This window comes from Octopus bimaculoides, chromosome 8 (assembly GCF_001194135.2).
Source record: "Octopus bimaculoides isolate UCB-OBI-ISO-001 chromosome 8, ASM119413v2, whole genome shotgun sequence".
Taxonomy (NCBI): Eukaryota; Metazoa; Mollusca; class Cephalopoda; order Octopoda; family Octopodidae; genus Octopus; species Octopus bimaculoides.
The window spans coordinates 72841323-72852729 of NC_068988.1; the positions used below are offsets into that span (position 1 = coordinate 72841323).

The following is an 11407-nucleotide window of genomic DNA, read 5'->3' on the forward strand; positions in this document are numbered from 1 at the left end:
AGAGAGAGAGAGAGAGAGAGAGAGAGAGAGAGAGAGAGAGAAAGCGAGTGATAAGTGACATGTGGTTTTAAGAGAGGGGGAAGGGAGGGGGAAGGTTAGGGTTAGGAGTCCCTGCAGTCTGCTACCTGCTGGCACGCCCTTTCCATCTTTCTTTATGGAAATTGCCAAATTGATGTAAACAAAGACATGTTGACCAGCTGACAGCCAGTTGACAATCAGCGAATGATCGCCAATTTTTCTTAACCATCTCTGTTTTTCAGTTTATTTTTTAAATAATTAAGATTTTTAAGAGGTTTAGTAAAATATCAGTAACTATATATCTTGGTATATAGTACATTGGTACTATATGACACAATATATAGATTTTGATGGGAAATCAATATGGATAGTCTTAAGTAGCTTAATATTAAAAGTGTTAAGAATATTAGAAGCATAAATGAAGTGTTCAAATGGAGAATGAATGATGGACTCAAAATAAAATCATATAAACAGACTACCAAAAATGTTTTTGCACTCATATGCTAATTTGGAAATTGTAGAAACACAATGCAGCACATGAATTAAGATTAAATATAATAAAGTATTAAAAACATTGTTACTTACCTAACACTGTCAGAATATTTTTTATAATGATGGGAATTGTTTGTTGAAAGATAAAATTGAACATAATTCCCAATATTGTCATAAATACTATGGGATTTTTGATTACATCCACAAGAATTTTTAAATTTACATAAGGTCGTTTTCTGTTTTCTTGAAAATTATTAGGATTTCGATTTTTATGTATTTCCATCATAATGAAACAAATAGGGTTAATCAAAGCTAACGAGATAGGAGCAAACAGGTAGATATATTTAAGATATATTGAATTGTCACCATATAAGGCTTTCACTGCAATAAAAAGAAGTAGAAATACAGGTAATAAAATAATTTGATAAAATTAACTGATTAATATATACTTAATAAAAGCTTATATTGTTTAAAAAAATAAACTCTTCCAATAGGACATGGCATTTTTCTGAAAAGTGAATAATTCAATATGTTAACATTGACCTCTATTTGTAATGGAATACGTTGCATAACCACAGACAGATTTTATTTCAGTGTAATTTTAATGTGTTTTCCCATGCTGGCCTACAATGTATCACCACTTTCAATCTTTCATTAATTCATGTGTGATTCATTATCCCAAGAACTTACTACACAATTTCTCATGTCTTCCTCATCTCAGGCACCTTCAATCATCGGCCTATATCCAATAATCATTATTTTTTTATTCATACTACATTCCTGTACCAGTGCAGTTGTTGTCTCTCTTGTATACATTGGTTTACTTCTGTTCAATTAGGATCTGCTTTTCATCCATATTAATATTATTCATCTAACCATTATGCTCCTTGCATTTCTCTCTAGCCTCTACAGATCTTCCACAACCAATACCCAAGCCTCACTACTATGTTGCATCAGGCATCTTAAACATGCTTCACACTGACTGCCTTTTGCAGAGATAAATTGCCATTTTTTTGCAAATAGAAGTGACAGTTCCCTGAACATCTACAGTTCCTTTCTTATGAGAATTTCAGACATTGCTATATTAATATTTTAAAAATTAAAAAGTTATTGCTTTGAACTCTGGACTATTCTTCCTGATTTAGGACTTTACTTCCAACTCTGCAACAGATTTTGCTATAAGAACCAAGTCATCAGCACATTAAAGTACCCAATGTTGATTAGTCTGGAACTCTTCTGTTAAAGTCTCAAAAACTATAACAAATAGAAAGGGACCAATGTGAAAGCCTACCAATACACTGTATCTCTTTCTGAACTTGCTGCCAACTTTAATCTTATACATGGCTTGATTGACACTCACAAGCCAATCATCTACATCTAGTTCTTTACTGTCCACCAGACTAGTTTTAATAGTCTGGTGGACAGTAATAACCTTTTTTCTATGTATAACTTTAAATGCAGAGTAGCTTCGTTTTAAATGAAAACTACTCCTGCAATTGCCATCATCAGAAATATGCCATCTATGGCTCTGAATTTTAGTACAAGCACAAATTGCATCATATACAAGTTAACCATATTCTGTAATAACTTTGTTATAACTCTCAACTAGTTTAACAATTTGTGTAAAATCTCTGAAAAAATAACCCCAAATATATGAGATCTGAAGGTCAAAGGCTAATGATAGCTTGGTTAATTGGGATGTAGTTAATAGAATCAACCACAATACATATCGAGTACATATATTTTATCAATTCTTGACAACTAGAAGATAAAGTTAACTCTTGTAGTAACTGAATAATTCAGCAGCATTTGATAAGGATGCTGAACCTTTCATACAAGATGACAAAGGACCAAGATACTTGATGCCTTGCTGTACTCAAGAAGACCTGTACTCTACAGCAGAAGTGTTAAGGTCACTCCTCCTGATGAATAGGATTGGCCTGCAAGAATTTTGTGTTGGTGTCATGTAAAAAGCACTCAGCACACTCTGTGAAGTGGTTGGCATTAGGAAGGGCATCCAGCCATAGAAACCATGCCAAATCAGACTGGAGCCTGGTACAGCTCTTCAGCTTGCCAACTCTGGTCAAACCATCCAACCCATACCAGCATGGACAATGGACATTAAATGATGATGATGATGATGATATGCTAACAACAATCTCATATAAAAATGATTATGACAACAATATATAGTCTCAAACATTTTCTGCTGCTGGAGCTGTTAGTTTTCTATCCATTGTTTTTCATGCACCAAAGTTAGGCCTAGAGCTATCTCGCTGTTTTTTTTCCAGTTACTATTCCTTCATCGTCATCATCATCATCATCATCATCATTGTTGTTTAATATCTGCTTTCCATGCTGGCATGGGTTTGATGGTTTGACTGAGGGCTGGTGAAACCTGATGGCTACACCAGGCTCCAATCTGATCTGGCAAAGTTTCTACAGCTGGATGCCCTTCCTAATACCAACCACTCCGAGAGTGTAGTGGGTACTTTTTACATGCCACCAGCATGATGATGACACCTTCTCAAAGTCATATATATATGTACCATGCTTAAAGTACATATTATAGGAATTCAGTCTTCTTGGAGAATATAGAGAAAAGAATCAAATATATTAATAAAAATAAAATAGAAATATTGCCCAATTAACACAGCTCCTTGGATCCTGAGTGCCTTTATCAGAGACCACTGTTTTGCAAATATTTGATCAGATAACACATCTGAGGATAACTCAATATTTTGATGTATTGCTTTCTAATGTAGTGACCCTTGAGTCAGTGTTTCTTCCTCCCCTCTCTAATTCTAGTAGAGATTTAGCTATAAGAACAAGGTCATCAACGTAGAGGAGCTCCTAAAGGTTACCAGTCTTAAATTTGTCTACTACGGCCTGGAGGACTGATAAACATGAGGAGACTGAGGAGTGATCATTGGTGAACACTAAATTCATTGCTATACTCATTGCCAATTTTCACCTTATTGACAGCATCCCTGTACATGACTTGTACAGCTGTCACCAGCTTCTTCTCAATCCCTAGCTTCTGCACTGACCACCAGATAAGGGAGTAGACCCTGTCAAAGGCTTTCTCCATGTCAACGAAATCCAAGTAGGGGGGTTTATTTTTAGCTACATGCTTCTCCTGCAGTTGCCTTACTAGGAAGATAGCATCAATAGTACTTCTCCCTGGCATAAAACCAAACTACATTTCGTCTAGGCTCTCTTTCAAATTAGTTAAGCTACGACCCTCTCTGTAACTTTCATGACCCAGTCCAGCAGTTTGATACCTCTGTAGTTATTTCTGTCTAAGGTGTCACCTTTGTAGCACTTGACTAAAATGCTGCTACACCAGTAGTTGGATGTAACTCCATTGTGGACAACTTGATTAACTATACGAGTAACTTGGTCACAAAATATATGGTAGCGTTTCAAATTAAAATAAAAAATAAGTCAAATAAAAACCTTCGAATTTTATTTGTCATATGAGTGAGGCAATTATGCTTAAAATACTCACTTTATTACTAAGCTAGAAATAGCTGATGCAAATAATTATTAAAATATACTGTATACTTACATATTGGATAGCCAAGGGCAAAATCATTGCTACATGTAGTAAAAATACCAAAAATACCAGCATAACCAAAGTTGATTGGACGGTAGGTAATAAAAGTAACTAATATGACCAAAGTGAAGATGATGAGTTTAGAGACTAAGACACACAAAATGAATTTGTAGTTAACTTCTTCCCAGTGGAGTTCCCACATTCCTTGCATGACCATCGCTGGTAAGCAGAAATTCCATACAAAAATTCCAATGCTTTTTCCAGTTTTGAAAGTAATTATTTTTGTCCATCCAGCCCAATAACCAGCAAAGATAACAGCAAAACATTGTACAATAGCAGGATATAAATTGTTTATGGAACAGTCTCCTGGGTTGGGTACAATTGTAGAGTTGTTCATTATGCTGGAAAACAAGATATTGCAGCAATAAAAACATATCCAGATGACAACAATAGTATTTAAAATAATGAGCAGAAATAACAGTTCAACAAACAACAATAACATATACAACAATGACAACAACAACATAAATAATAAATAGCAGGGAAAAACATATTTGATGAGCTCTAATTATAACTACTATTTGCATTATATCTCATAAATATTTATCAATAATAACTGTAAACCGTGGCTTATAGATTGATCCAGTATACAAGTCAATCTTAAAGATTCTTAGGTGTTAGGCCCATACCTACTGTATTGATCAACTCTCAAACAGATAATATGCTTACTGATGCTGTCCCAGAGACGTTCTCAGAGCTTCTCAAACTTTTTTAATTATCACCTCTTTTATTTCACTAACTTTTCCAATGCACTCTTGCTACAATTCAATGCTCCCTTTCTCATTCTTAAGGTAATATCAGGCCAGAATAACTTAATTCCAGGTACAAGTTTGATGTGGCTGACTACTTACCACAACAGGGTCCTACAATAAGTGAATATCTGATACATCAATGCTTAATCATTCATCACATCATCATCATTTAATTTCTATTTTCCATGCTGGTGTAGGTTGGACAGTTTCACAGGAACCAGCAAGATGGTAGGCCATGTTGAACTCCAGTGTCATCTTTGGCATGATTTCTACAACTGGATACCTTTCCTAATGCCAACCACTTTATAGAGTGAATTTTACATGCCACCAGTACTAGTTAGGTTGTTATGTAATTTGCAAAACAGAAAAGAAAAGGGGGGGAAAAGGAAAGGAAAAGAGCTCTCACTACTAAAGAGAATATTTGAGAGGGAAAGGTGGAAGTGGGTGGTTGTATGCCAGGTATTGAAAGGTTAAAGTATGACAGAGAGACAAGCATGGGTGTCTTGCTATAGAGGAATTACATGACTGAAACAGATAAAAGAAAGGTAGTGATGAAGTGCTGGAGCAAACACTCAAGTTACAAGAAAGTGAGCTTAAGAGAGGATAGAGACAGTGAGTCATGGGAGGGGATAGGAGTGTCAGGGAAGAATAAACAGGTGGAGGTTAATGTAGTGAGTGATGAATAAGGATGAGGTTGTGGATGATGGGAAATACCAGTATATAGAGGGGTAAGGTGGGAGATATTGAGTGGATCAGGAAGGAGAATCAAACAGAAAGTAGTAGGATGATGTGCAAGGCATAGAAATAGTAGAGAGGGAGATATAAAGGGGCTACAGTAAGTGGGACATGATGGTAGATATGAGAGGGCATTGAGAATGATAGCAGATAAGAGAGGTGTTTGGTTATAATGGAGAGTAATACAGGGGAGAGAGAGCAGTGGCTGAAGGTACAGAAAAGGGGTGATTGATAGCAATAGTGTGGTCTGAGAGGATAAGAAATAGAAATGGTTCCAGGGAGAGGGGAGGGATGTAATATGTGCTAATTCTGCTCTCAGGTGAGTACAGCAGCCAAGTGGTATCATAGATGGAGGAAGGATGAAAATGAGGAAAAAGCTTGATGTGTTAGAGAAAGGGGAGAGAGGGGAACAGGGTTTCTCATGTACAAGCATAACCTAATGATTTTAGGAAATCCGTTTTGCTCTAATGGTCTTCTTAAGCACAGCAAAACACCAACCATCTCAGTCCCTTGTCATCTCCCCCATAAGGCTCAACGTCTTGAGATCAGCCTTCAATATGTTACTTCATCCTATGTCTTTCTGAGTCTCCTTCTTCCATGAGTTCCTTCCATTTTAAGCAATCAGCATTTCTTTATGCAAACTGTCCTCATCTGTATACTTCACATGACCAAACCTAAACAGTCTTCTCTTTTGCACACATCTGATTTCTCATGTCTAACTTTTCTCTCAATACATTTACACTTTGTCATGCATACTAACATTGCACATTCAGCAAAGCAAAGTAACTTCATACCTATCTAGTCTTCACATGTCCTCTACATTCAGGGCACATGTCTCACTACCATGTAGCATCATACAATCTGCCTATTGCTAACAGAAGTAACAGCTCTCAACTTTCACAATCCTATTCTTATTCTTTTCTTCTCTAGGCACAAAGCACAAAATTTTTGGAGAGGGAAGCCAGTTGATTAGATTGACCCCAATACGCAACTGGTACTTAATTTATCAACCCCCAAAAGGATGAAAGGCAAAGTCGACCTTGGCAGAATTTGAACTCAGAACGTAAAGACAGATGAAATACCGCAAAGCATTTCGCCTGGTGTGCTAACGTTTTTGCCAGCTCGCCGCCTTATCCTATTCTAGTGACTACACTTTCAGAACATCCTCCCCTACTGCTTATCAGGTCACCTTAGTTATCAACCTCAGTTATTGGTTTCAATCCAACATAGGTATGTATTCTTTGGGCTTCAAATATAACTCCATTACTACCAGTTGAGATTTATTTATGCATTCTGATTTACAATTGCATTTTCTAGATGATCACACACAAACACATATATATTGTACAAGTTTATACAAGCTTTTTAAACATGTCAGTGTATTGTGATATTAAAAGATGACACACTCATAGCTGCAATCAACAATGTACAAGCAGGTATGTTTGCATATATATGCATGTGCAAGTCAGTAAGTATATCACATAATGCAACAGGTGCAATGACCACCTTTGTTACCTGTATGGAAATACCCACAGATTTTGACAATGTTTTTTAAAATATACTTTAATTTATTGTTCTTATTCATTTCAAATGAATATACAAATTTCGAAGTATATTATTGTTGTTAATGTTGGCATTAAGAAGGGCATCCAAACAGAGAAACCATGCCAAATCTGACAATGGAACTCAGTGTAGTCCTACAGCACATCAGATCCTGTCAAACTATCCAATTCATGCCACTATGGAAAATGGACATTAAATGTTGTTGATGATGATGATGATGATGATGATGATGATTGTCATTGCTACTGTAATTGTTATAACTGCTTGGATCATAATTAACAAGCAGTTTATCATAACATCACATTTAAAACTTTTGTAAAATTTAATAGAAGACAAAAACTAAAAAATACTATACAGATGTATCTATCACCTCACCACCATCCCCTTTGTCCGCATTACTCACAAAAATGTTCAACTACCTTCCCCAAGAAGCAGTACTACCCACTTGACAAACACTGTTCTAGCTGATTATTATAATACATATATACTATTAAAATTACTACAAAATACTTAAGTAAGCAATACTTACAGATGACTGCCCTAGAGTAGACTTAACTGCCAATTATAATATACATACCATACATCATATAATAAATTGATACCACTTCTGTGAAGTACTTAAACCATACTTACCACCACCTCCTGCTATTTGCATCAGAGATGTGTACAAATAGACAATGACATTACCAAGCCCACATGACCAACACTCAAAATGGTTAGTCCTTTGTTTTAACTGTTCAGATTTCATTGTGATCACTTTCAGATATTAAAGCTGAATATATTTTATTCCCATGGCTCCATCAACAAAAAGAATGAAATATGAAGCTACTTTCAGACTAAAAGTTGTTGCATTTCAGATTTCTTCAAACAAAACTGCAGCAATATAGAAGTGCAGAAGAAATGAAAAGCTGGTACATGATTGGAAGAAAAGTAAAGCTTCCCCGAAGATGCCAAAGAAGAAATGTGTTGCAAGAATTGGCATCCATGAATAGCCTGATTTGGAAAATTACTTTGAAGGTTGGATAAATGAAAATAAAGTGGCAAAATGTGTATCATAGTAAATGTACACACACCATCAGAAAGAATAAAACTGTGGAATTGCCTGAGATAAAATCTCTTCATAGACTCGTGTTAAAACTACAATATATTTTGAAGTGAGACAAATATCATCACTGTAGTAATTCACAAGAATGACAAACACATTTTGCCTTTCTTGAGGCTTGTCAATGCAGTACACAAGTGTCACATGTTTAAAGAAAATTTGTGCCTCAATATTGAGTGAATAAGATTCACTGATACTGAAGAAGCTTGCCAGGCTGTAGACAAAGTCAATAAATGCAATTAAAACACCATTAAATTAAAATTGCAATCTATGTATCATACTAAAGGCATATACATCATAAGAAAGCATGAAGCTGTAGAATAGGTTGAGATAAAAATCTTTGTATACTTATTGTATTAAAAGCAATATATACAGGAGCAAGGCAAACATTGTAGCAGCAGCGATTTATGAGGACAACACACACTTTATGCTTTTCTTGAGGTTTTTCAACACTGTGCACCCCCAACTGTTAATAGCATAAACAAAATTCATGCCTCAATATACATCAAATAAAGGATTCATTGGTATCACAGAAGCTTGCCAGGTCGTAAGCCCCAAGAAAGGCAAAACACATCTGTCATTTTCATGAGTCACTGCAGCAACAATGTTTGTCTCAATCTGATATCTATTGTCTTTTTAACACAAGTCTATAAAGAGATTTTATCTCAGACAATTTCATAGATTCATGTCTTCTCACGGTGTGTACATTAGTAGGATATATAAGTGATGATTTTAATTTAATGCTGTTTCATTTGCATTCATTGAGTTTTTGAAAACAAAGTGGTTATAGAGTCACCTAATCTAACATACTCAAGAACTTAAGCAGGCAAAAAACACATCCAAATGAAAGCAAGTGTTTCAAGGCAACAGAAGCAGCAAAAGACAAAAATTTGCACAAAATCCCTCTTTAGACCTTGTAGAAAAAAATTACAAATTTCCAGAGATATTTAATTAAACTGAGAAAATAAATGACCATAATGTAATGGCTGAAACCAGTGTAGGAACAATGACATTGTTGGGAGAAAGAACAAGGGAAATGTGGTTAGTGTGAGACCCAGAGGGTGGCATATTATGCATGGTGAGAGAAGGAGCAATAAGTGAGATAGATGGGTTAATTCAATGTGACACAAGATCAGCCAAGTCTGAGGAACAAAGGCTATTGTAATAGTGATAAAAGGGGTAAAGTGAGAAAACAATGTCTGTAGGCCTGAGGCTGTGTATGCTGGTGTATATATATACGAGGCTTCTTTCAGTTTCCATGTACCAAATTCACTCACAAGACTTTGATCAGCCTAAGAGTATAGAAGAAAATACTTGTCCAAGTGCCATGCAGTGGGACTGATCCCAAAACTATGTGGTTGGGAAGTAAGCTTCTTGACTATACAACCGAGGCCAGGAGGAAGGGGCTGTGACTATGTCCTTCCCAGACTCTCTAAGATCAGTTAGATCAACATGGTTGATGGGCCTTTTGAGCAACTGCAAGGAGATAGCTGTAGGATAAAAGGGTAAAGAGGGAATTTAAGAAGAATAACATTGTGGAGAGAAAGAACAAGGGAAATGTGTATGCATGATGAGAGAAGGAGCAATAAGTGAGCCAGATGGGTTAATTAAATGTGACACAAGATCAGCCAAGTGTGAGGAACAAAGGCTATTGTAATAGTGATAAAAGGGGTAAAGTGAGACAACAATATGTCTGTAGGCCTGAGGTTGTGTATACTGGTGAGTGACTTCATGCCATACCATTAAGACTTTGTTTAGATGCAGTCTGCTACTATATTTGTATTATGTTTAGTAGCACTGTGTCCACTGGTATTTGATACCATCCTGAGATCATCGATATTGGTGTTGTTACTGTTCTACTTGAACAATTACAAGCTGGTGGCTGCACAAAAAACATGGGCAAAGAAGGAATTCCTGACTGACATTCTGGAAAGGAATGACTGGATGTAGTACATAGTATAGAATGACATGAATAATGAAGAAGACAGGAGTACCTGAGTGGAAGTGATCCAAGTCAACCAGTTCTGAGGATCAGAGGCCATTGTAATAACAGGAAAAGAAAAGGCAGAGACAAGAGACAGCATGTCTGTAGGCCACATGACTTCATACCTATCAATTTAGCCATCTTTCTTTGGTGAAGTCTAGGATATATGTGTGTTGCAGCAGCACCGTTCCATCAATGGAATCAATACTCAATCATGGGAGTCACCTGAGCCTTATAGAGGATTACTAGTTGTTGAGGGATGAAGTATTTTCTGACTGTGAAGAAGAAGGTCACTATTGAATAATTGGCAGAGTAGGAAGAGTTGTCATTTTCGGTAATGGGAAAGATTCTAGCATGATTCTGAAGATTGGGATACACCATTGGGATGAAGGAGAGAGGAGGAGAGAGAGAAGAGAGAAGGATGTTTAGCAAAGATGGGGACTAGCTCTAGAACGCACTGTTTAAGGAAGGAACCTTGTATTGGCCAGCGGGCTTGATGGTTTCAAGTGTTCAGAGGTGCTTTCATACTTAATAGTGAGCTTAATGGAGTGAAGAGGGATAGTTTTGGATAACTTTTACCAAATCTGTACATTGTGGGATTGAATGCAAAGCAGGTAGCAAATATGGAGGTTTTCTCCATGGAGGTACTAGTTACAGAAGCATTTATTGTTGAGAAATAGAAAGAAGGATATTCTGCAAAATTCGTACTTAAATAAGAGAACAAAATGACCAGCTGCAATATGGGAAACAGGAGAGCTTGTGGGCCATGGATGCTAGAAAGCAATCTCTGCATTTCAGAGGATGGTCTTCCAGGAATTACTGTAGTGGATAAAAACTTAAATTTGTAAGAGTGGGTGATTTTTTTTTCTAAGTCTTTTGAAAGTTACATAAAAAATATATACTTTCTAAATGAAAAAAGTAATTTAAAACTTTCAATAGAAACAATCTTTTTTTTAATCTAACAAAACCTAAATTATTTGGAAAAAAAAAAGTCAAAACAAAGAAGGCAGAGAGAGGTGTTATATTGCAAACAATTACACCATATGAAGGAGTGCCAGGTCTTCCTTTTTTAAATTTTAAACACATTTTGATTGGTTAAACTTGTGCAATACCCACAAGTACTTCCCCATCCTTAATTTTAC

General features: G+C 36.1%; 1 protein-coding gene across 4 annotated transcripts in view; it reads right to left on the bottom strand.

The window, feature by feature from the left end:
* Positions 1 to 11407, bottom strand: part of LOC106875671 (integral membrane protein GPR155) — a 50353-nt gene that overhangs the window by 30145 nt on the left and 8801 nt on the right. For 2 of the 4 annotated variants that reach the window (XM_014923912.2, XM_052970166.1), the window contains 2 exons: positions 4082 to 4470; positions 604 to 891 (listed from right to left, as the gene is read on the bottom strand). In XM_014923912.2, coding sequence (XP_014779398.1) covers positions 604 to 891; positions 4082 to 4466 — 673 coding nt within the window. In that variant the 5' untranslated portion in view covers positions 4467 to 4470. Of the gene's footprint in view, positions 1 to 603; positions 892 to 4081; positions 4471 to 10275; positions 10541 to 11407 lie in introns of all 4 variants that reach the window. The other 2 variants (XM_052970167.1, XM_052970168.1) reach the window with 2 other exon arrangements.